At 36.9% G+C, this 23,189-nt stretch overlaps 1 protein-coding gene across 20 annotated transcripts in view; it reads left to right on the top strand.

Moving 5' to 3' along the window:
- The window catches only part of BNC2 (basonuclin zinc finger protein 2), a 404,537-nt gene that overhangs the window by 238,754 nt on the left and 142,594 nt on the right, over positions 1-23,189 (top strand). The window contains exon 1 of one of the 20 annotated variants that reach the window (XM_079113171.1): positions 19,951-22,646. The exons of the other annotated variants lie outside the window; for them this stretch is intronic. Within the exon in view, the coding sequence (XP_078969297.1) occupies positions 22,614-22,646 (33 nt within the window). The 5' untranslated portion in view covers positions 19,951-22,613. Of the gene's footprint in view, positions 1-19,950; positions 22,647-23,189 lie in introns of those variants that run through there. 20 annotated transcript variants of the gene reach the window in all.

Genomic DNA, 23,189 nt, shown 5'->3' with positions numbered 1-23,189 from the left:
TGGGAAAGACCCCCCTCTTGAACCCTGAAGCAAGGAAAGGCGAGACACTTTATCTTTGAATGAGTGTCGAGTTTACCACAGAGGAGAGGACTATTTAAAAGAAGACAGGAGTTTTTCTTTTTGTTTTCCCTTCAGGTCTACATTGTATTCTCTTTGTTGATTCCATTTAAATTCTGTTTGGTAAAGGAATTATAGTTCTCTCTCTTTCCACTTACAGATATTTAAGATGCTGATAAATTATAATCACTTAACTATTTTGGTAATTTCTCATAGTAGTCTTGCCCCTTTTTTCTGTTATCTATAGTCTGCTTTCTTCCCATACATAATTGTTGGGAACCTCAGAGTTTTTTTTCTGGGGTCATTTAGGAAAGATGTTACTCATCGGACATTCTTTTTTTAAAAAAGTTTTATTTGTTCTCAATAGTTATACATGACAGTAGAATGCATTTACACACTTTGATATATCATACATAAATGGGGTATAATTTCTCATTTTTCTGAGTGTACATGTTGTAGAATCACATTGGTCATGCAGTCATATATGTACACAAGGTAAGAGTATCTGTTTTATTCTACTATCCTTCCTATTTCCATATCCCCTCCCCTTCCTTCACTCCCTTCTTCCTAATCAAAAGTACCTCTATTCTTCCCTAGCGCTGCCACACTGCACCCCATTGTGAATTAGCATCTGTATATCAGAGAAAACATTCAGCCTTTGATTTTTTGTGACTGGCTTATTTTGCTTAGCACAATATTCTCCAACTCCATCCATTTACTGGCAAGTGCCATAATCTCATCCTTCTTTAAGGCTTAGTAATATTCCATCAAATGTATATACCACATTTTCTTTATCCATTCATCTGTTCAAGGGCACCTAGGTTGGTTGCATAGTTCAGCTTTGTGAATAAACATTGACATGGCCTCATCACTGTAGTTTGCTGATTTTAAGTCCTTTGTGTATAAACCGAGGAGTAGAGTAGCTGGGTCAAATGGTGATTCCATTCCAAGTTTTCTGAGGTCGATTGATTTTATTTCTTCTTCTGTGAAGTGTCTGTTCAGTTCCTTAGCCCATTTATTGATTGGGTTATTTGTGTTTTGGTGTTAAGTTTTTTGAGTTGTTCATATATCCTGAAGATTAATGTTTTATCTGAGGTGCGGGTGGTAAAGGTTTTCTCCCAGTCACAGGCTCTCTCTTCACATTATTGATTTTTCTGTTGCTGAGAAGCAGCTTTTTTCAGGTTTAGTGATTCTGGTTGCAGTGGTGCGTCTGGCAGTCATGAACACCATTAGAGGAGCAGAGGGCTCCATGGGCGTGTTTAAAATGCCCCGTATCCTCCTCCAGCCATTCTCTGAGGTGCCTTCTTTTGTGCTGCTGTCCTCCTAGTTGTGGTCACGGGTGTGCTCAGTCCTTTGTGACCCTTTCCCTCTTTCTCACCATTGCACTGTGAGATACTGTGTGATATCTATATTTTGTTTCTAGTTCTTTTGTGTAGAGTTGGGAGGTCAGTTATATTTACCCACAGTATTTATGAGTACAAATGATCTGACCTTAAGGGATAAAGTAGAGGGGTTTTCCCATCTGAAGGGCTGGTGATCAGCAGAAAAAAGACAACAGAGAACCATAAGTACATGACAAAGCCAAACCTATTTTTTCCACCTCTGAGAACAGGGAGAGACCAGAGTCTTGAAGAGCCAAGGCAAGATCAGATTAGAAAAATACCAGGTAAGGGGTTCAAGATACTATGGAGAAATGGGGCAGAGGAAATGCTTCTGTGAAAAAGGAAAAGATCACAGGTGTTTCTGAGAGTTCAGGAGAAATAAATTTTCTTGCAATTAGTTTGAATCAAGAACCAGAAAAGAAACATGCTCCACGGATGTAATCCATAAAGCATACTCCTTGCTAAGACTCTGCAGTCCAGGTGCCTGAATAGTCAGCAGCCGGGTACTGTGAACCCTTATTACCTGAAATATAAGAAAAGGAAGAATAGGAAACATCTCCCTGTTTCCCTAAAGAGATAAGGATAAAGTGTAGCTTCCTTAGCTGGGTAGGCACGATCTGGCTCCCTATTTCTTTGTGTTCATATTTAGCTTGTTTTTCAGTCGAGCCCCCAAATTTTTGTCCTGGAGTGTCTCAAGCTGCTTTCATCTTTGTCCCTTTTGACTCCTTGCTCAGTTCACCTCTCAGTGAAACAAAACTAGGTTTGGGATACCTTCCCTGTATATCATAGCACCCTCTACTCATCCCCTCTGGACTGCAAGTTGCTTATTTACTTGTCTTCTAGCCAAAGATTCTGGAGGATGCTTTCTGTTTCTTACCATCTTTATCTCTAATCCTGGGCACAGAGTATGAATCCAAAAAATAATTCATAGAAGTAATGATTTATGTTTGTGACAGAACTGCCTGAGTCCATGAACAGTGGCTCTGAAGGGGCCCCTGGGATGCTTTTTTCTCTAGCCACTCAGTGATCACTCAGTGATTTTCAAGTTCACATGCAGGTGAATGATACTTGGAAGTAGTACCACAGGTTTTAGGTCTCCCTAACTCCTGTCCAGATGTCTCCTTACCATACCAACTCATCAAGTGGTGAGAGCATATCTCAACATGCAAACTATCTAGAAGACATATATTGTTCATATTAGAAACTTATTTTTCTGTTTGTGCTTATCTTGTCTAAGGTAAGGATCAGTAATTATTATAGTTTTATTTACTATTTAATATGTGTCTGGCACTGTGCTTGGCTCTTCAACAAACTATCTCTCATACATCTGAAAACCAAAACCCTTGGTGAACATACTACCATTCTCTTGCTCTAAGCAAGGAATGGAGGGTTCAGAGAAGATAAATAACTTGAAATACCATAGTAAGTGTAGAGCAAGTAGTCTTAGGGAATCTTCTCTGCTCATGGAGAATGGAAGCGAAGGGTAGATTCAGTGCATCATAGGCTCCCCATTTTTTGCTGAGCTGCCTTTCCCTCCAGAGAATCAGTCCTCTGAAGATTCTTGAGGTGTTGCTCACTATGAACATCATTCTGTGGTTTCTACTGACACTGTGGTGGGTTCAAGCCATGGTTTTGCTATCAGGAAATGGTTTTCTGAATAAATCAAGGGTCCTAGAAACCCTATCTTGCTGGTTAAAAACCATTCTCATGCACTAACCTTTTGTGGGTGCCAGATTTCTTTGGTTTGTTTTGTGTTTTAAAAAAGGTATCAGTTTTGTTAACTTATCGTTTGGGTCCCTAGAGCTTGTGATTAGAGCATTAAGGGACTTTCCATATGGAAGTCTTAACTGTCTAGACAGGATAGTGAAACACCACCTCAGACTTGAAGAAGACATGAAAAGATGCTTGATAATGAAACATCTGTGTGACGTCCGTGAACACGTCAAGCGCTGTCGTGCTCATGTAGAGGTTTTGGTTTCTCTGTGAATTTTTAACAAGATTGGTAAGATAGATAACCAAAAGCACTTTTTGTGTATTTTTTTGTTTTTGTTTTTGTTTTTGTTTTTTACTTTGAAATTTTATTTTGTAAGACTATAATAAAATGAAGTATTTATCCTGAAGTGTAGCCTTTATCAAAGCTTCTTGTTTAGACCTGTACCATTTGCCAAAAAGACTCTGGACTGAAGTGGTTACAACCAAATTGACAAGTGTGGACTTGGTCCTTATGCTCCTTTTAAATGGTGCCTCAGAGGAACACCACCCACTTCCTCTGCATTCCTTCACTTTCTGCTTCTGTGTCATCTTTTCTTTCTTTTCCGTAGTTCCTTAGTTTCCTTAGCATTACTTTTATCAAAGCTAATCCCTTTTAAACTCCAATACCTGCCTGTTTCCCTCTCCTAATCCATTCTTCACTCTCTGCCACAGTTTCTTCTTTATTAATAATGTTTAAAGATAATCCCATAAAGTATTTTTCTTCATTTTCTCAAACTTTTATGCTCTACACATTTTTTTAATTCATTCTAATTACAGGTGATAACTAGTTTATAGATCAATAATTCTCTTACTTAGGATCCCAAACATGCTCCTCGTTGGAGTTGTAAGCCTAGTAGTGGCACTCTAAATGGCTGATTTTTCTAAAAAATGTTCTTGAAAGGTAGACATTTAATTACATGTCACTGAGTATATCAGTATGTACTCTGACTTACACAAATATAGCATGTCCTGTTTCTTGAATTATTTTCATATTTCATGTATTTCCACTTTGGATTCTTTTTTCTGATAATAAGAAAAACTTCTATTCAGTCCCTGTTAATAAGGAACACAGAATTATGTAGCATTGTTACTTTACAGCAGTTTTGGGCAATAATAAAGTTTTCAAAATTGAGAGGTGGTGAAGAGTAATGGTTTAGAGAACAGAGCGGTGAATTAGACCTAGAGGATTAGAATTTCAACTCCACCTTGGCAAAGTTAATATCTCCGTGCATTTTTTTTTTGTCTTAACCTATGAAATTGAGATAATAATTGTTTTATACTTTTCTAATAGGATGGACTCAGAGTTAAATGAGTTTGTCTGTTTAGTGTTTAGAACACTAAACAGACATGCTTACTACATGGTAAGGCTTGTAAGAAGTGTTGGCCAGTATTACTAAACTCTATGCAGATAGCATATGAAATACACACAATAAAAAAAATTTATACTTAAAAACAATCAATCCTTTCTTCCTTCTGGTGGTACTGGGGATTGAATCCAGGGTTGTTTTACCACTAAGCCACAGTTTTTTAAAACTTTTTTATTTTGAGAACAGGGTCTCACTAAGTTGCTTAGGCTAGCCTCCAACTTGACATCCTTCTCCCTCAGCCTCCCTCAGCTGAGATTAAGGATGTGTACCACCTTACCTGACTTAAAATACTAAATCTTGATGTAAGATATTTTCTTTCTTCCTTCTTACTAATTTATTGCTGTGAGTTAGGAAGATTGACATAGCCTATCTTTTTAACCTATTGTAAGGAAAGCAGGTGCGATGTTCAGTGTATTGTTTTCTAATGATGACTCGTTCTTTGATGAGGGCGGGTATATAAAGTCAATGTTAAAAGAGTTGTGTTCATTAGAAAAGTTCATGTTCTATTTTCTATTCCAAGAAGGAGGGGATTTGTTTGGTATAGTAGCCTTGCTTTATTAAAACAAATGCATAAACCCAGGCTGATACCTAGAAGTATTTTTGTCTTTTGCTTTATAAGGTCTGTTTTCTTTATTGAGGTAAGATTCACATACCATGAAATTTATCGTATCAAGCATTTTAAAGTATGTAGCTTAATGACTTTTAGCATCAAGTGCAACCACCACCATCTTATGAGATCTTTTTAATTGAAAGGGATTTATATTTAAAGAAAATTTTATGAATCTTGCTTTGAATCCATTGTTATGTATTTTTAAAAAAAGTGTTTAACAAAATAAAAAAAGTATTGTCATGTAACGAATATTCACGGAGCATTGCTTTTCTTTTATAAAGTGTTTTTAAAAGTCTCCATGCGAAGAGTTGGGGGTGGGTAGTGGGAGGGAGGCAGGAAGGGGGGGGGAGAGAGAGGTTCTAATTAAGGTAATGCAGAGGTATCTGTTTTATAATGTTAATTCTATCACACAAGAAATTGTGTGGGTTTTTTTTTTGTTTTGTTTTTTTTCCCCTTCTGTGGTACTAGGGATTGAACCCAGGGTTGCTCTGTCATTGAGCTATGTCCCTAGCCATATTTTATTTTGAGACAGGATCTTGCTAAGCAGCCTAGGCTGACCTTGAATTTGTGATCCTTCTGCCTCAGTCTCCTGAGTACTTGAGATTACAGTGTGCCACCATGCCTGGCTGTGTTTTTAAAATTGTGAGCTAATTAAAACATTATGGAAACATCTCACCAATACCTAAATTAAATAAAACTCAGACCTTTAATCTTATTTTTCTATTTTATTTAGTGTCCAAACTCACAGAAAGTTTTTTTTACTACAGTTTAAATCTTGTTTTATCTGTTTATATTTAATGACTTGAAGGAAGAAAAATGTAATAATATAGGTGAAATTGGTAAATATTCGTAATCAGAATTATGACAATATTTTATAAAAATTGAATATATAGGTTGATTCTTGAGAAAGGTTTTGAAATCAGCCTAACCAGAGACATTTTAAAGATAAATATGTTTGTATGCATTGGTAAACTCAGATGAGAGGTTGAGCAGAAATACTAGCAGCAGGTTTGGGGTGTGGGCTATTAATCCCATATAAAATTAAAATAGTATTGAAAACTTTTTTTTTTTTTGGTCAATATAATTTCCCAAACTTCTGTATTCTTTAATTTCTGTCTGTGCTGAAGTAGACCAGGAAGGATGTTCTGATTGTTGGTTATTTTTGTGATGACATTTGATATCTTATTGCTGATAATAATGTTTTATATATATATATATGTGTGTGTGTGTTTAATGTTTTCAAATTATATTCTTCAACCATGCAATTTTGCACATAGGCCAAAAAAAAAAACGTGACCTTTTTGGTGTCAAGTTAGAATAAACCTGATAGTTAAATGATTACCAGATATATACTTTGGTAGCATTTAATAGACCTGTTTGTTTCACATTAAGAGGATATGGAAAATTTAATTTTAACTGGTCACATGTCTTCTTGCATTCTAGAGTACTAGCATTCTGATTCTCTGAGTACATTTGGTTTTCAGTGCTGGAACAGCACGTGCGCGCACGCACACATACAACGGTGGACTCTGCAGCGAGAGTGAGAACCTTCTTGTTTTCAGTGCCTGACTTCATCCCTTCCTGGACTAAGGAGTAGGGTTGCTTTTGCTTCTTGATTAATTTAACCTTACCAGTATTGGTTTGACAGAGGCAAAAAAGGGTGATCATCAACATCTTCTCACACCATGGGCTACTACTTCTGAACAATATTCTAGTAATGAAAATTCTTGATTTTAGGAATTTCCAAAAGTTACCACCGATGACCCATGGAATGCTCGTGATACACACCGTAAGATGGCTCCCTTTGTTTCTAAAGTCTTTGCCTCATCATTTTATTAGGTAATATTATATACCATAATATTACAGGGAGTCAAGGAATAACATAGAGGAGAGACCAGATGAAATGAGGATTTGGCAGCATTAGATGATAAAATCCATCTTCCTGGAGGCAGTTAATACAGAAATGTAAAAATGTTCCCATCTGTCTAAGCCATCAGTTTCTGATGTAGTCCCTGGAGGAAGTGGCTGCAAAGTCATTTCCACCTAATGGGTTGTTAGGTTGCCTCTGTATGTAAGTTGGTGGTTGCAGCCCACTTCCTCTAAGACAGAGGTCCATGTCTCTAAAACCCCATCACAGCTGACATTAATTGGCATTGCTGTCGGCCTAATCTGTGCAAGTAGGCTTGAGTGGGCAGAGAGTGGGGCACTGATCGGGTGTGTGGCATTGAGGAGAGGACTTCTCAGGTTTTGCTAGGGGGTCCATATGTTTTGATTTTCCTTTCCCTTTTTATTTGTTTAAAAACAGTACCAAAATTTGTCTTTATTAAAGTGAACAGACCACCAGCACCCTACCCAAAACATCACCCACACAGCTCCTGCTGGCCTGGTTGTCACTTCACAGCAAACGCCTGCCTGCAGTACCCCTAGTCATCCTCAAGGCTGCCTGTCACAGTCACCATCTTCACACCTCTGACCCCTGTTCTTGCAGTGTATAACATCTTAAGCATTGTTAGTTGACTTGGGGGAAAATTTGTTGAGAGCCCCTTTGCTGAACATTATACCATTGGAAGATATCACCTTAACTATGAAAGGCTTCATTAGGTTAATAATCTTAGTAGTAAATATAGTTAATAAATAAATGCAGTACTTTTTAACTCAAGATTTTTTACAGATTTAATGAACTAACATGCTGTGATTTTTTTTTTTTTTTTTTTTTTTTTCTCCTTAAGTTAGAAGCCAGAAGAGGGCATATTAGTCTTTCAAAAATCAGTTCAGGAGCCATTTGGTTCAACAGTTAAAATTATTATAAATTAAGCAAAGGGTCTGCTTTGTATTCATAAGGGTTAGGAGTAAAAGATTTAGTTACTACAAGGGGTTTGGAATGACAAAACATATGAAAGCAGATTAGCTCCCTTTCCTTAGAAATTTTTAAATATGTCAAAACTTACAGTATATGACTTCCACACTTTGATGACTGTGTCAGTGAGAGAGAAGAGAATCACTACTGAGCACTTTTAGTATTAAGCTGTACCGGTCACTTTCCTGTATATTATCTTTTAAATTTTACAGAATTTACCCAACTCTCAATTACAGAAAATTGTGACTCCTCCATTCATTGCCAGCTGTAGGCAAATTCTCAGCTTTCTTAAATGCATATTGAAAAATTGGTGAGTGGTGGCAATAGGGAGGAAGGGAATTACTATGGGAATTGATTAGTCATGTTAATCATTTATGATTTTTTCCCTACATCCATTTAAAATGAAAATGGATAGCCATTTAGATTCCTAAAGCCTGCCCTCTGTAGCTTCCTCTTCCCTCCCCATCAGTTTCAGGCCCAGGAGTGTGGGGTAGATCTTGCTTCATTCAACAGTTGGCTTGGACCTGAGCTCCCAGTGAGAGGCTCTGCTTTCCAGGCTTGGAAAAGCTCATGAGGCCTTCCTCAGGAAACTGCTCACTTCCCTAACTATGTCCAAGGGGATGCACGAGTTTGGGATTTTCCTTACCCCTGAACTCCTTTAAGCAGAACATCATCCTGCATTTATGTCCATTTGTTCCGTGTGGTGTTCAGCACAGTCCTGTGTCTCTTAACTTTTTGACAGTAGTGTTAACAATTACAGGCAGGACGAGGTGAGGCAAGTGAGGTTCTGGAGGTGCAGAGTCTGAGCAGTGAGGAGGTGCTTCTCATGGTTGTACAAGTGCTCTTGAAGTGCTACTGCATCGATTTTGGAGTGTGGTACTGGACCTGTGTACTTCTATAAAGTGCTACAGATGATTCTGACATAAAACTACTCTTTTTAGTAGGTAAGGATTTTGTTTTGCTTTGTTTAAAGAAGTGGAAATTTTTGACCTATACTCACAATGAGATTGTGCTGTGAAAACCTGGTTTTCTCAGGACATTGATAAATCTTACCTTCAATTTACAAACTCCCCTCCTCCCATCTGAGATGTCTAAATAATAAAAGTCGTGCCATCATGAAAAATTAAAGCAAATTAAGGCAAGATGCAGTTTTATATTGGAGGCATTATTAATATATTTTGCATTTTCCATTCATTGTCTTGATACATTTCGTTTTCTTAGACAAAAAGCTATGGTGCCTGACATCTGTGTACAGAGGATTATGTTCTGAACTCCGGTATAATAACCTCACACAGAAACTAATTTTATTAGCTGATTACACTACCATTTTATACAGCTTCCAGCACTAGAGAATTCCCCACCCTCATCATTAACTTTTTAAAATTAAATAAATAGATTGATTGGGGGGAAAAATCCCTATTTTAACAAATTGACACACAGTCAAAACTATTTTTCATGGAGATGAATATTAAAAATGATGTTTTGACAGCTGAATATGGCTAGATAAATATGGTGCACCCTAACTAAAATATGTTAATCTCTGATTGAGAAGTGAAAAGATAAATATATCAATGAGCCAGTTCTCTAAAAGAAAATAATACCATATAAATGCATACCCACTTAAAATTCTACCATTTCTACTTTGTTCTGAAATATACCTTCTGGCAGCTGTGTCTTGGTGTTAAACAACTTGAACACAGGTAATATATTTTACAATTAAAATAATAGCCTTACATTTGCTGGATATGATCAAACATAAAATATTAAAGCATGCTTGCTGTCAGCTCTGTGGATATTCAGATAACGTTTCCATGAAAATCACATTGAATTGTGCTTTCTTGATCTATTTATGTTTCACTCAGGCGGAACATACTAATTGTACAAATAGGGTAGGAAACGGCCATCTTACAAACTGCCAGGTACTTTGCAGAAACCCATTTATTTAGGGTTTCTCTTGATTATTTAAAATCTATAATATATTCTAGTTGCAGGTTTCTTAGACTTTAAGGTTCAAAATGTGGGTAAGTGTTAAATGCAGCAAAACTTAGTTGGCTGCCCTGCTTCTTTTATCCTTCTTTGTGGACCATCAGTAATGGACTGGCCTGTCCTATGGTACTCATGTTTACGAAGTGAACACAACACGCAGAATGCCCTCCACATCATCAACGAAGAATTCTGATGTTGGAAAGTATTCAACGTATCTGAATATATTACTTGTTTTTCATGTATTACCTGCTTTTAAGCAAGATGCTATAATAGTCTACCCATTTGATTCTTCTCCAGAGCAAGTAAGCAGCTCAGGATGGTTTCATCAGCCCGTGCAGAAAATTCAAACTGACCCACTCAGACTACTTTTAGCTTTATGGAAAGACAAATGGAGGGAACCACACGTTTGGAGAAGGTGTTAGAAGAAGGTGTGTTTTGTCACAACAGACTGCTGTATGTAGGTTTTTGTTCACAGCCATCTCTGTGCCTTGCAGCAAGGGAAAGAATATATTAAATTTCTATGTCTTCCCTTTTGATCTTGAAAGTTATAAGTTTCCATAGCAGGAGTTATGACTTAACCCTTAAAATTACCTGGATATGGTTGTCATTAAACTAATAAGTCTGATGAGTTTGTGTTCAAATTATAGTTAGGAGGAGCAGAAGGTAGGGGTGTGTTTGTGTGTGTGTGTGTGTTTCACAGCTTCTAAACTCTTTGTGAATGGATGTGTAAAAGTTTTGCCTGTGATGTACCACATTCACTGAAAGGGTGCTGCTACTTAGTGTTCAATATATTTACATAGCAAGGATGGATGTTGTAGAGACTAAATAAAGTTTTACATGTAAGTTGTCCTTGAAGCGTTCTTCTGTCATAAATTTATCGGTATTTGAACCACACTTACTTGATAATCAAGGAAGAACAGGGGTAACTGCTGAATCTGACCTTAAGGAAATGATATTGAAAATCTGTATTTTGGGGTTTGACTTCTTAGAAAATGGGAAGTGTGCCTTTTAATTTCCAGATAGAAGCTGTAGGTGTTGCCCAAGGATATATACATTGCCTGTGACAGAGCGGTGCCTGGCTCTTGAACCAGGATGAATCTGTTTTTGTGTTTTAGAGTAAAAGTAGTTTTCAAGAGTAGAGAGACAGATGGTAATGGTGTAGGGGAAGGTGTCCTTTTCTGTAACAACAGGGAAACCTAAGGGTAGAATGTTACTGGTATTACTTGGAAGGACATGTGACTCTTCTGGAAAGTAGTACATTTCATGTCTGTAAAAGATCCTTGTCCCTATAATGGTGAGTCCATTCCACTGCACGTAGGCCACCAAGAATGTTTACCTCCTGTCATTCTTATCTGAATTGAGAAAACCAGGCAGGGATTTCTGTGCATATTATGCACAGCAGTTGCATATTATGGTAGTAAATACATTCTGGATGTTTCTTGTGAATGTTATAGTTTCCATTTTCAGACAGTTATCCTTGGAATTTGTAGACAATACCCAGGCATAGATAAACATTTTAGCAACTTCTTTTTTTTTTGGCATTCATAGAATTTTTAAAAAGTTATGTCCGCTTAAAAGCTGCTTCTGCTTTCTTCCCTCCCCCCACTGCAGTAACACTTAGAAATATGAATTTAGCGTAAATTATATATTGGTAGCCTCTTAGTGCTCTAACAGATTTCAATTTCTTCGAAATTTGTCATGGAACCAAAAAACTGGCAGATAAATATAAAGTGTCCTTCAAATGATGTGAATAGTAATGAAGATTAAACTTCTTTCTTTTAATATCCATGCTACTATCAATAGTGTAGTATTCAGTTCTTGTTCTCTTCAGGGATACACATAGGGCCCCTTCCTCAGGAGGCATGTGTGCCTACCCTGAGAGACAGATTACTAGTTTTCACATCCTTAATTGTTTAATGAAGAGATTTAGTGGCATCTCAAAACATAGATTTAAGTCCTCAAAACTGGAGTGGACAACATTGGAAAACCAGACATGGAAGGAAAGAATATCAACTTTATGTGATAGATGAATTATGATATTTAAAGTCACGCCCAGCTTCATACAAATAGGAGTAGATTTATTCTGCACACAAAGATTATAGGGGAAAATGACATAAAATACATGCAGATAAAGCTTGTGTCTTCTGGTGTGTAAAGCACACATCTAAATAAATGTCTATTTGTGTCCATATGCAGTTAAAGGACACTTTTCCATGAAATAATGCATTCCTTTAGAATTGCTGTAGACTTTCATAATTTAAAAAAACATTTCTATTGTAACCTACATCAAAAGGGCAGCCGGGGTTTTTTGTATCTGACTATACATATGCATTATAAAAAAGTGAGTCTACTGTAATTACCAGTTTGCAGAGCAAATTCCTGCAGGGTTTGTACTCTCCCCATTAGTAAAAGAGATAAGTTGAAATGTATTAAAATTTCACTGTACAACTGGGAGTTTTTGTTCACAGTAAATGTGTTAATGTTTCTTCATTGCTTGACTGTTTGTGTTTAAATTTAGGCAGTGTGCCCAACAGGGACAAAATTATAGGATAAAGCAATGTATAAAAGAAAATCCTTCAGAGAGCACCAATAAGACTCTTTTTAAAAATAAGCAGTTACATATAATAGTACATGGCTGTAGCCACGGAGAAAAGTTTTATCTGTCTATTTCAGAATTATTGGAATTTTTCTTTCCCTTGTGTAAAAGTTAAGAGGACCAAGCTTATGTCGATAGCTAATACACTTTGATGTAAAAACATCTATTATTTTATTCAGTGTTACTCCTGCAAAAAGAAAAAGGAACAATTCCTCCTTGTTGTCCTTATGATGAAGAGAGCCTAATAGCATTTTGAGAGAGAGGTGATAGATCACATTTTCTACCCTAGTAAAGGAATTCTTTCTTGTTAAGAATTCTAATTACAGTCAGTTATATTTGGGGAACATTTCCCCCTGCTTTTCTTTGTTGCTATAAAGTTAGTAAATACAATTATTCACATAGATAGGCTTACATTTTGAAAAATTAATCTACAGCCATTATCACCTAGTGTGAATATGTAATGAAATTCACAAGCACAGGATAAAGGCTCCTATTTTTCTGCAGTCTAGAGAGGGTAGAAGTGCAGTTATCTGTAAACACGGGCTATCTGAGCTTGAGCAGCCAGCGCAGCAGCCCTGCTCTCTAAGTATTGAAAACATATTGTAGTTTATACTGTTTACCTTTTGTAGCTTCTGCTGCTTAGCTTCCTATAAATGGAAATGAAAGAGTTTGCCTGTATTCATACACTGCCCCTGATGTCTTTGTAGGCCTTGCACAGAAGACCATGATACAAAACAAAATAAAAATATCAGCCTTCATTTTGGGATGTTGCTATCCTAGAAATCATGTTTCAGAATTTACTCAGTGATTGTGTATACAGATGTGTGGGTGGGTGGGTGTGGGACATGAATGTGTGTGTTTCAGTTGTTTGTATCCTGACATACACATACCTATAGGATGATGTGAAAAACCCCTTGAGTATATTATGTGGTATATCAGCTTTCCTTAAGAAAATGTACTTTTCTCTTAAAGGTTGATTCACACCCTCCCCACATACAAAAGACATTTAATTTTTTTCACTTCCTCCTCTATACTGTTCTTTAAAACATGAATTTTTAACTGATAGACCTTGAAGTCCTTCAGAGTCATTACTTTCTTTTGGCTAATTTGTAGAAAGGCACCATATGAAAATTGAATTTTTGATCTGATGGAGTGATTCTTGAGTTCTTATGAACCATTTATAGTCTATCAAGTAAATCCTTCTTAGTTCACGGATTATTGACCCAATGGACCATATTAGCTGCTTCGAAGCTGTTATAGCCCATTATGTTGATTCAGCTGACACATATGTGAACCCAGTCCACATGCCCAAGATGACATTAACATTATTCTGGAACACTCCCCCCCCCCCCCCCCCCCCCCCCCCCCCCCCGCTTTCTATTTATTTCTTAATTTTCAGGAGTTAGCTCAAAGTTCCTGCAACCATTGGGTCGGTTTCTCAATTTGCTCAGTGAAGTTGAAGCATTTGTTAGCAGCTAGCTGGCCTGCTCCTTGCTTTCTTCCTCTATAACTGTATGTCTTTCTGTCTTTTAAACTAACTAATCTTTAAAGAAAAAAGAAAATAATGTTTTTTCAACACTCTAGGGCACATTTTACCCTCAGATGCTTATAGATTCCATAGAAATTTGTGGAATTTCTCTCAGCATCTGAATTTAATCCTTTGAATTTGAGAAAACTACATTTTAGAAGAAATGATGACATTGTATTTATATTTTTAAAAAATGTATTACCTGAGAGGTTTCTCTTGAAAAATTCCAGTGACTGTAACCACTGGTAAAACTGAGACGTGCCTTCATTGATTTATACGATGCTGTAATGAAACCAGCACGGTCTCAGCACAGACCCTGGGGAATCTGTGACCCAACATAAATAACACATAAGGAGGCACACAGACTGTTCATCATATCATTATTATTATTTGTAATAGGTGTGATTCCTGTGGTGATGCCTGCTTTTAGGCAAAAAACATACTCTTATCTCATCAGGGATAATTATGATGCAGTTACATGCACAATGGAAAGTATTAAGGTGTTTGTTGATATATGTTACTAATAGGCATTCCCAAGACAGGTACAAGCACAAAGCTACGTTGTAAACCAAGTGTTCTTGGGGGTACCTTGTCTCACTTTGTTTTTTCAGAGTTTGACATTTCTTAATATAACCATTCTGAAATTCCATAAAGTACCGTTGTGAGGCCCTTTCTTTTTCTAAACTGTACCAGTCTTTGTAGGAAATCCTAGTGAAAGTTGTTAACTGCCTACCTAGCAGTTTCCCCCACTTTTTCAAGTGGCTTAAACCTCTACCTGTCCCTTTCCCTTTCTTCAAAGTTTCATTTATTTTGAGCTGTGAACTCCTATTGGAACTGAGAAAACGTATGAGAAATCTCATTGAGGTCGGGGTGGCAAGGGGGATTACTTGTCTCCTTTCCTATCATGTGCAGCCAGAGCAGAACAAGTCCTGGCTCCCTGGCTATGGCCATTTAGGGACATCCCAGAGCTTCTTTTCTACTGTTTGAAAAAGCTCTAATTTTAGGGATTTTGATGATTAAATACAAGAATGTATTTGAAGTATTATGCAAGTTTCATAGTGTTGTACAAACATGGGGTATTATTAGTCTCACAAAGGCTGCCTCTGTTGACCTGGGTAATTAGTTGTCATTTGAAATGATAAATTACAAAATGCAAAAACTTTCTTTCCTCCTTGTTTCACTGGGGTAAATTTTTAACAAACCTAGAAGAGTAAATTTTGTTAAAGGGTCGCCTAACTTATGTTCTTACTTGGTAAATGGATTGATTACAGTGCTCTGGCATTTGGAGTAATGTGACCAGCTCCTTTATACCTAGGATAAAGATTTAGTGGAATTCTTATTTTGGAGGGGGGGTGGTGTTCTGGGAATTGAACCCAGTTCTGGTACAGTCTAGGCACCACTACCACTGAGCAGTCCCCCCAGCCCCAGATCTCCTTTCTGAAAGGAAGCCTTTGCAAGCCATCTGGGAAGGAAGGGTATCATTGACTTAGGATGATGCCTTTCATTTGGTACAACTTCAAGGTTTCAGTTACTCACGTAGCTTTCTGCTTGATCACCAAACTGGAATCATCATGCAAATCAAATGTTCTTCCCAGATTCACAGGTGCTTCTGAAATACCAGGACTTAGGCCGCATCTTGCCTTGCTTCTTGCTTAATGAGGAGTAGTTTCTTTGTAAAGTGTTTAAAGGTTTATAAGTCTTCTTACATCTCATTGTAAATTCCTTCCTTATTAATGTCTTCCCTATCATATTATATTAGTAATTGTTTTCATGAATGCCACAGAGAAATGTAATCACATTACCACCTTTCAAATTACATTAGTGAGAATGAATAAAATGTATATCAATGGAATACAAAATTGCTGATTCAACATTAAGGAGAAATGAGATGATTATTACTTAGTATTCTTGTGACAGCAGTAGTACTTTGGCTCCTTATATACAGTTATATATTCTGGTAAATGCTGAGTTTAGTTAGAATGCAGTTATTTTTGTGGGGCTCTCACTCCTCTTTTTCAATTAGGTGATAGGTATATACATGGGAAGAGTGTTTTCTTTCCAGTTACGTCGTCACAGCTGCCTAAGTAGTCTATAAAATTTGTAAACATACAGGCAATAAATAAAGTATTTTGATTTTTCAGTGTTAGGTAAGAAAATTAAGTGTTTTTTCTTTTACACCCAAATTGGATGCCTTTCATTTCCTGATTCTCTAATATTACTAATTGCCTAACAAAATAGCTTGTATTACCATAGGCCTAATTTAATTGGGGGGAAAAGCATCCACACTCCAAAGCTTGCATATGCTTTGATGCCATGGAAGCATGAGTATTTTCCTTATGTAATTGGCTATATCCCGCTGTTGATTTTTACTCTGAACTCTTAAATTATTTAAATGGGATCTTCCTTGTGTCGATTGATAGTAGGTTGCGATGGTGAGGTAATGACTACAGATGCTCATTGCAGCCGTGTCTGTGAAGATTTATGTGCATATGTGTGTCCCTTTCTCCTGTTTGTATTTACATATGCTCACAGTCATGGAGCATTCATATCCAGGTATAAAGACGTACCCACTGTTTATGGTTTTCTCTCTTTTCCCCCCTCTCCCTAAACTAAATTTGTTGCTCAACTGAAGTAATTTTTCCACCACTGCAAATTGAAGATTGTTTTTGATTATAGACTTAACAGAATTTGCCCATGTTGGTTTTTTTTTTTTTTTTTTGCAGTGCTGGGGATTGAACCCAGGGCCTTGTGCTCGCAAGGCAAGCACTCTACCAATTGAGCTATATCCCCAGCCCTAAAACAAATCTTCTCAAGCGTGTTTTAGTATACTGGTTTTAGTATTGCTAAGTATTACAATTACTTGTTTTTAACACCCAAATTTTTGAAGGATGCCCTGGATATACCTGAGAGAAAAATGGCAGTGGATTTTTAAAAATAATTATCTGGTTTTGAAAGGGATATGTTAGATTTTATGTTTTGAAAATAGAAATTATTTTCAAATTTAAGTAGCAGTGAAATTTCTTTGTTCACCTTCCATGCCTTAACTTATTTAACTTCTACATATTGAAGACTTACTGGGTGAAAGACAGATATAGTGTTGTCCTCTCTCTCCTGGGAGAAATTAAATGGTTTAGCATCACTAAATGTAAATGGTATTGTGGAATAGCCCCTACTCCATACCCTTCAGCTCTGACACCATACCAGCCCCACCCCAAATCCTAGGCAGCTAGTAATCTATTTTTATTTTTACGTATATCCCTGTTCTGGAATCGTACTGCCTTTACTGACTTGTTTATTCAACTTTGCATAATGTTTTCAAGGTTCATTCATGTTTTAGTGTGTATTCATATCTCTTTCTTTTACAGCCAATTAATATTCTATTATATGAATGTATATCATGTGTTTATCCATTTGTTATTTGATGGATGGTTAATGCTTTCCTTCCTTCCTTCCTTCCTTCCTTCCTTCCTTCCTTCCTTCCTTCCTTCCTCCCTCCCTCCCTCCCTCCCTCCCTCCCTCCCTCCCTCCTCCCTCCCTCCCTTCCTCCCTCCGTCCCTCCCTCCCTCCCTTTCTTTCTCTTTCATCAGAGATGGAACCCAGGGGTGCACAACTACTGAGCCATGTCCCTAGCCCCGTTTATTTTTTTCATTTTGAGACAGTTTTGGTAAGTTGCTTAGAGCTTCACTAAGTTGCTGAGGCTGGTCTCAAATTTGCGATCCTCCTGCCTCAGCCTTCAGAGTTGGAGGTATTACAGGCATGCACCACGGTGTCCAATGGTTAGTGCTTTTTAAAAAATAACTCAGAGTGAGGTTTTAAATCTCCGAATTTATAACAGTAATGGTGTTCAAAGGTCAGTCTTCCCCTTAATCTCCTCTGTTTCTTTGGATGTGTCTATTGTGGAGTTGATGTGTTTCCTTGGTTCATAATTTGTTTTCCCTTGGAAACAAATTTAAACATCTTTGAATTTAACCATCTTGTTAAAATTTAACCATTTTTGAATTGACCAGCCTTCTGTGTTTACCACATTGTCCAGTTTTTAAACCAATGGCATCTGGGCTTCATGCGACTCTAGATGGAGTCCGTGTTTTCAAATCTTCTGATTTAGTCACACGATGGAATAACTTGCTTTCTGTTGAAAAGACACCCAGAAATTTCAGAGCATGTACTACAACAAAATGATCACTTTTATCAGTTTGCTTTTAAAACAAATACACAAATGTAAAGAACTTTTTTTGGAAAGATTAATTAATTTAAAATTTCTTTTGGTTTTCTTACCACAGAAGATGCATACTCTTGCCATAATTTTTCATTATATGAAATTTTGAAAGGCTTTGTAAGCAGACAGAATAGCTTCATTGCTTTTCATTTGCTGTTATCACTATTACATTATCACTATCATGAGTGGTAGCATTTACTTGATAGTTTTAATACTCTTCTGGGCTCTTAACTTTTATAATAAGCTTTTTAATCACTGATAATCACTTCATATAAACTCTGTACATTGCCTATTTAAGCTCAGATTTATATGTTCCTTTGTATAAATACAGAGAACATACCCACCTTACTAATTAATAGTTTCATGGTCAGAGTTAGACTTTTAAAATTGTTTTTTAATAAGATCTTTATAACTGTGGGTTTTTTGGTCCATGTTCTATGTCTAATACACATCTTGTCTAATTTTGATATGTGATTGTAAAACCCCACAGTACAACAGGTGAATGTTCCTTTATTTTCCTCATGTAAAAGTTTTGTAACCAAGTCGATTTCTCAAGCAGTTGTATAGTTCATATTGGTAACAAGTAAACTCAGTGGTTGTCTTGTACTTTTTCATTGTGATAAAGGGAGAATTTCTTTGCTCAAACTGCATTATGACTCAACCAATTTAGGAAACTGATTTCTTCTACAAAGGCAGTATCACGTAGCTTTTCCAAGTCTTAGTGAAAATTCAAAGTACTCTAGGAAGTTGATTGTTTTCAGTTAACTTTTCATATTATCCATGTAATAAGAGAAAAAATATCCTGAAAATTTTTTACAGGGAGATATTTGCTTGACGTAATCACCATGTCATCCGAGTTCCTTAGAGTTTTGGGGGTGATACTTTAGGTACATTCTTAGTCTTATACACATGAAATATGAATGTGCTTGGCCTGTACTTTTGGTTACCCTTTTCATCCAAGCTGCCTGGTTGCTGTTATTTAGTAATTACCGCATATATTCTGTAACAATTCTGGAATAATTAACTTTCAGATTTATTAGAAATACTTTTCCGTATTTCTCCTCCAAGATTGAAGTCTTTGATGTACAGTTTTCCTATCTTGTGAAATTGTTAATTTGACCTTTGACAAATGCATACCTTTCCTTCTGGGACAGGTGTGTATGTTCAGAGGTGATGATAAATTCAGTGATGAATTAATAAGAGTTAATCATAATGTAGGCTTTTGTATCTGTAGTTTGCCAACTCTGCACAGTTATGGTATCTGTATATGACTTTCAAAAGAGAAGATTCAATTTAATAAAAAAATTTGTTCTTAAAAATAGGAAAGGTGAACCTTGTCACTGGTGGTCATTATAGCCAATTAATTTATACACCTAATTGTACCTAAATTGTAGTTTCTAGTAGAAACTAGTGGGGTGGGATAAATGTTATATTGGAGATTAGCTTCTTCTATAATTGAATTTTAATGTGGGTCATGTACTTATGTATTAAACATTTAAAAGTATTTCAAGTAAAATTTCATAATTCAAGTTGTAAATTCCACTATCCTCTCCAGAAATAAATAAGGAAAAAGGTTTAAGAAGGATTTTTAGTTACACATGGGAGATTGAAGAGAGTGCCTTGTGAAAAGTTTTCTTTTTCTTTCTTTTTTGTGGAAACAAAACCCAATAGAATCAGTTTTATTTTTAGAGCCCCACCTTCTACTAGGATTGTTCCTTCAAAATACATGTTTTGTGTTTCTGTTTGCCCCATGGCCTTATGTTGCCTTTTGTTATTTTATGTCAGGTAACTTGTGTAAGTGTTCCCAAACAAGGAATAGCTAACAGATTTGTTAATTAGCCTGTGTGTGTTCTTTGTGAGGTGCATTACATATTAACTGAAGCAATGGTTTGTTCTTTCCTGAGAAATGTCATTTTGTAAGAAGATTGATGTTCAGTTCGTATATGCTTGCAGAGTTCAAGCCAGTTATGAGTATAATAAAGCAAAAGAGACTGCAGTTTTAGTGATAACTGAATGAATTATTTGAATAGAGCTTTAGAACACTTCCAAAAACTTCAAAATGCACTTTTACTTAATATTCAAATATTAAATAAAACCAAATCATGATTAATGTTTAGTCACTAAGTTATCCTACTTTGTGTATTTTAGGTGTTCTTTTCTTTTTGTTTTTTAAAGACATGGTCTTGCTTTGTTTCCCAAGTGGGCTGAAGCAATTCCTCTGCCTTAGCTTCTGAGTTGCTGAAACTATCAGCATGTGCCAATGTGCCATCACACCTAGCTTAAATGTGCTTTTGAATATGAATATTTGTAATTTAAATTTATTAATTTAATTGTATGTTTTCTTCTTTTTCTATAGCTAATGGAAATAAATGGAGTAGTAATTGAGAAATTTGTCTTTCTCTCCACTATATCATTTAGGAGCCTTAAAACAAATAATAATCCTTGTGCCTATCTTATAGGGTTATAGTATGAATGATACGATATTATGCATAATACAAATACAAAGTGTTCATTTATTCATTAAAACTAAATATGCATTAAGCATTTTGCAAGGTATTAGAATAAAACTTAATACATTGGGAAGAATTATAAGGGAATAAAAGAATCATTCAAATAAAATACATGGAAAGTTTCTAGAGGCAGTATAGATGGTTGTCATTTGTAGTTTCTACTGTTTCTAGGCAGGGTACCATGTAATTTATATTTATTATTTCACGTGAATCTTTTGACACAGTTCTGATGTCATTGCTACCATCGTTTTACACTTGAGGAAAGGAGCTTGGTGAATCATGTATTTTAGTGCCTTTTGAGCATCTATGTATTTGCCAGTATACATTGTAAACCCAGCAGACTTCTTACTCTTTAAATTCTAGAGGCAAATACAAACCTAGGTCAGATACAGGTAAATATACAGGTAAATATAGTGGTCATAATCTGTTCATGATGAGTGCTATGATGGACAGATCCCTTGTGATACAGGTGACTGCTAGGGAACTTGCCTTGAATGAGAGACTAGGACAACTATCCTGGGAATGAGTGACATCAGAGTGAAGTCTGAAGGAGAGCAGAAGCTAGTAGTGCAGAGCAGGGGCTGGAAGGTGGGCAGGTGGAGAGCATTTCCTTAGAGTAATAGGCAGTGGACAGGGAGGGGGACATCCACTGTCTAACTAGTGGAGATTCCCGCTCACTATTTTAGCTGCAGTAGGAAGAAGCTGACAAGAGGTCAGAGTTGTAGCCTCAGTAAGGCAAATGCCACATGGAAGGATCAAATATATGGGAATATGAGAAGAGAGAATGTTCATTGGGATGGGGAGAAAAGAGGAAAGGTGAGATTAATTAGAGCCATTGGGAGTAGTCTAGAAGAAAGGTTGGAATTAGTAACAGTGGAATGCAGGAAAGTTCAGGGATAGACCGTTTTTGAAGGAAGGCTCTGTCCCATGACTGCTTCTCTGTGAGTGGGATTATAATTCAAGAGCCCTAATCACCTGGGTGAGAGGCACTCACAGAAACCTGCTTCTGTGACTTTACTAGTTGAGTGACTTTTGGCAAGGTGCCTAGTTGTTTCTCAGTTTCTTCATTTGTGAAATAAAAGGAATAATATTATCAAGCTCATGATATTTTCTGAGGATTCAGAGACCTAGTGTTTGTAAACTACCTATCACAAAGTCTGGAAAATGGCAACTATTCAGTAAGTTGGCAGGCAATTCTTTACTGTTGCAAAAATGTATAAAAATTCATGGGTTTTGGTAGAGGAAATGATGGAAATAGAGGGATGCACTTCTCAAACTTGTTTAAGGACTTCCTTCTTATTCTTAGGGCTTCTGGTCTAAATCCACTATCCACAATCGCCAGACTGTCAGGCCCCCCTGCGTAGGGACACTGCCTTCCATTTCCTGCCACTTAGCACAGTCCCTGGCTACAAAGCGATGGATTTTGCATAGTGATATTTAAAACTGTAGGAGAGAATTAAATTGCCAAATTTAAGAATGAAGGGTCTGGCTGTGGAAAACACCTGTATTTATTTACAGTGGAGAGAAAGTGAGAAGTTGCTGCCAGAGAAACTAGGATAGTCCGTCCCTACTGCCCTGGAATGAAGGAGTAGTGCTGCAAGCTGCATCAAAGTCTAGGAGCTAGAGAAGACTAGAAAGGGGGACCAGATGTGATGAAAACATTTCCTGTCAGAGAGCGCACTGTGAGGAAGTGTGGAGCAGAATCCAGAGCAGAGTTACAATGTAGGTGGTGGCGAGGAAGTTGCTGAGTGCATGGATTTCTCTTTCAGGATCTCCCTGGTTCAGGTAAGCAGAAGGAATACTTGCTTACAATAAGTGCAGGCTAAAAAATCCCTTAAGTTGTTTTTTGCCAGCAGCTGGGGGAATGGTAATCATGGAAGAATTGAGGAAAGAGTTACAGGGCACCCTGGATGAGGGGTGTCCCGGAGGAGCATTGGTGTCCGCACCAGCTGGATGGGAATGCCGCTCCCTGCATAGAGGTGGGAGCAGTCTGACTGAACTGTCTGCTCTTTTCTTCATCACTAGAATTCCAGTGTTTATAGTTCAGATAATGTGATGCAGATAGCTTGGTCTTACTCAGAGTGCCCCACAGAGAGTGGGAGGCACTCCTGATTCGACCCAGGGAAGGAAGAAGCAAACCGGCTTACCAGAATGAGAGCTCATCCATTTCTACTCTTGTGATGCATGTGCATTTTTGAGGCTTAACTGGCTTTGATAGTTTTATGATAATTTATGTTTTTTAAGTGTGGGTGAGTTGGCAAGTGATCACATTGGTTCTGTTTTGTTGTGAATAAATAGCATGTCAAAGTTTTATGCACTTTCAAAAAA

Source organism: Sciurus vulgaris (assembly GCF_902686455.1).
Source record: "Sciurus vulgaris genome assembly, chromosome: 15".
Taxonomy (NCBI): Eukaryota; Metazoa; Chordata; class Mammalia; order Rodentia; family Sciuridae; genus Sciurus; species Sciurus vulgaris.
The sequence above is the reverse complement of the archived record's forward strand: the minus strand, read 5'-3'. Positions and strand labels throughout refer to the sequence as shown.